General features: G+C 37.0%; 1 protein-coding gene across 1 annotated transcript; it reads left to right on the top strand.

The window, feature by feature from the left end:
• The first annotated feature begins 1,759 nt into the window (after positions 1–1,759).
• LOC126562832 (cyclin-Q) lies at positions 1,760–3,053 on the top strand. The gene is made up of 4 exons (XM_050219421.1): positions 1,760–1,918; positions 1,999–2,143; positions 2,402–2,854; positions 2,930–3,053. The coding sequence occupies exons 1-4, from the start codon at positions 1,836–1,838 to the stop codon at positions 3,023–3,025; spliced, it is 777 nt and encodes a 258-aa protein (XP_050075378.1). The 5' UTR covers positions 1,760–1,835; the 3' UTR covers positions 3,026–3,053.
• The last annotated feature ends 241 nt before the right edge of the window (positions 3,054–3,294 follow it).

Here is a 3,294-nt window from a genome sequence, read left to right as displayed (position 1 = left end):
ACAGTTTCAAATTACACAATAATGATAAAATATGATACATTCCAGATTATAGTAATGATACGATTTCCCATTCGGATACGTCTTGAGTATCTGATAGAGAGAATAGCAGCTCCGGTCTTCATGCGTTAGGATTTGACCTAAAATTCCAACAAGACCGTTACACTGTAGTGAGGAACGTTCCAATTACGTGATATCAATAAGTTGCCTAGGTCGTTAAACCAAGTTTGTTAATTTAAACCATGAGATCTGAAAAAAATATCAATGGTTTAGATATTGTTTGGTTAAACGAGGATTAGCTTTTCCAAATTAAATAAACATAAAATTGGTAAAGTATGATCCTATATTGAATTGTTTTCCATCACTGTATACAGCATGCATGTGCATTTCACTTTTGTTTTCATTAGTATGACTTAGCTTAGGTTTTTTTTTTGCATAACGAGCAATGTTATCAAGATAGTACTTTCTTGGAGCAAAACGCTTCAAAACATTCAGAGAAATAAATTTTGTTTTATTTTTATTTGAGTGTAACGGCTCTAACTATCACGTAAATTAATTTTTGGGTGTAAAATCTATTTCTTACGAGTCAATATTAGAAGTAATGAAAATTAACATTTTTTAAAGAAAATAATGGAATAATGAAGTAAAATAAAGATGCAACCAACCATCTCTTTCTGCTTAACTTAACGACATTCTATAGGTCACGCCGGCCATCGAATGGATGGCCGATACCGCGGAGTTAGTCTCTCCTCACTACGGGGGACGGTCAGTCCGGATAGGATTTGATGGAGAACTTGTTGAAATACTACTATATATTAGTACATTTAGAAATATTTAGGTAAATTTAGGCTTGGACAAAAAAAATCTAAGATCGAAATAATGAAAACTTAATTATTTATAAGAAGTTAAGGAAATTATGAAAATTAAAGTGTTTTGTTCTTTGTAATGAATAATATCTCTTTTGTATAAGCATTTTTAAAATCTCTATGATATTTTAATTTCACCAATTTTTTGTTTGTTTGTCAGTTGGTAAGATTTATGAGCTTATCTTCATTTTTGTCCTTAACAATACTCCCCCTTTATGTGAATTTTGTGTTTGTGGAACAGATTCCTTCAATTTTCATATAATTTTAGTAAAATACTGTCACAGTTTGCATGCCAAAATTATTTGAAATTTTGCTTTGCACCATATTTCATTCAAATAACCAACGATATTTTGAATTGCGTCATATTTTTCATTAGTATACATCGATATTTATTGGTAAAGGTTTATGTTCTTATCTTAATTTTTACTGCAAATTTCATATTTATTTCATTCTTATTTTCACACAAGTGAGAAGATCTATAGATGAGCGATGAACTGCTGAGAAAAAAATCATATTCAATTTAGCTGTGGCCACAGCTTATTCCTTAAAACCGATACAGCACAGTGGTCGTTCGACAAACGTCAAGACGTTTCATATTGACAGCTTTCCTAGACCAATCAAATAAACAAACAAAAAGCCGCTAAGAAGAGCAGCTGTTCGTTGCGTTCGCCTGCCGTAGTCGACAAACTAATACTTTTCCTGTGATTTTGCACCATAATTTGTTGCGCAAATTTGAGTGAGTTCATTCCAAAGTTGTTGCCAACCAATTATTGTAGTACAGAGCATAGCAGAGTGTTATTCGTATCTCTACAACCAACAACCGCACCGGTGAGTCGCTTCAAGGACTTAAGTTTTCTTGAGATATCTCCAGTTGGCCTTCGATTAGAAAGTTGAACTTTAAGTGATTTGTAGCCTGTTGCGTGCTTCTTCATAGTTCATTCAAACTAGTTCCGCGAAACAGTCTGCCTAGCGATGATGCAAATGAACAATATCAACCTGACCGACAGCATGACGTGGGAAAATGTTCCACGGCGCCCGACATCGGTGAATTACAAGTAAGGCAAATTTCGTTCTGAATGATATTCTATTATTTCAACTAATTGCATTACAACCAACCCATTGCTATTCAACATAGATACACCACGCAGAAGGAAATGCCTGCAAGATTTATTTTCGAATGCGCTCAAAAACTGGAAATGAAACCGCTCACTTCTGCCACGGCGGCAATCCTGTATCATCGGTTTTTCAGAGAACTTGACGACACAGAATATGATCCGTATGTGAGTATCAGCAAAAAATTTGTGTGTGTTCTTTCGTTTATGGTCTTAGCGCGTTTAAGTGGCTTGAAGAGGTAGGCTTGTGCAAAGACTTAACTGGCGGCAGACCTTCAAGTACATTGATTGTCTAACAAAGCTTTACGATGTAACGACCAGTTTAAGTTATGGCTGCGAATAATAACAATGTTAGAGACCGGTTCAAACTGATAAAATCCACCTTGCTATTGATAGTAGCTAACTGGAAGTTGTCTTTTCTTGCAGATGATCGCCTGTTCATGTCTGTATCTGGCTGGTAAAATAAAGGATGACAAAGTAAGGAAACGAGACGTTATCAATGTAGCCCACAACACAATTAACCGGGATGCCACGCCACTGGAACCATGCGACGAGTATTGGTCGATGTGGGATACGATAGTGCAGGCCGAACTGTTTATTGCCCGCATGCTCAAGTTCGACATGACGATTGTGCATCCGCATAAGTACATGCTGCACTATATGAAATCGCTACAAGATCTGTTCGGTGCCAAGGAGTGGCACTCGATGCCTGTTGCAAAGGCTGCTGCCGCTTTCTTGCAAGACTTTCACCATAGTAGCAAAATTCTCGATTACAAACCAGCCCATACTGCTGTCTGCTGTCTTGCACTAGCCTTCCAAGTGTATGGCGTGCAGGTGCCGTTGATGGACGAGACGGATGAGACCACCAATTGGTACAATGTATGGATCATATCGTATCCTAATTATGTAAGGGTCTTTTGATAAACTCTCTGTATATTCTTGATTTCTCGGTAGGTGTTCTGTCCGGAACTTACGCGCGAAACGTACTGGGAAATATTGGAAAATGTAATGGACGTGTACGATATTGACACCATAATGAACGAGAACTAAAATGCTATTTCATTGACATGCTACTTCGATGCCACTTCCTATGATTGGAAAAGTATTTTGGAAGCAACTCTTCCAGTTTCCTCATCGCCATCATCATCGTGTTTAACGACATCGAAACAATCTCCATTTTTTTCGTGATATTAAATGACAAAATAGTGATGTTCGCTCAACAGCTTCGATTCTAGCTGGATGGGTATAGCGTGTAAGCATCAAAGAGGCAAGCATATTTGTATTGATTGCAAAGCACTTGAATAAGAGGTGCGTAAATA

Source organism: Anopheles maculipalpis, chromosome 3RL (genome assembly GCF_943734695.1).
Source record: "Anopheles maculipalpis chromosome 3RL, idAnoMacuDA_375_x, whole genome shotgun sequence".
NCBI lineage: Eukaryota > Metazoa > Arthropoda > Insecta > Diptera > Culicidae > Anopheles > Anopheles maculipalpis.
The sequence above is the reverse complement of the archived record's forward strand: the minus strand, read 5'-3'. Positions and strand labels throughout refer to the sequence as shown.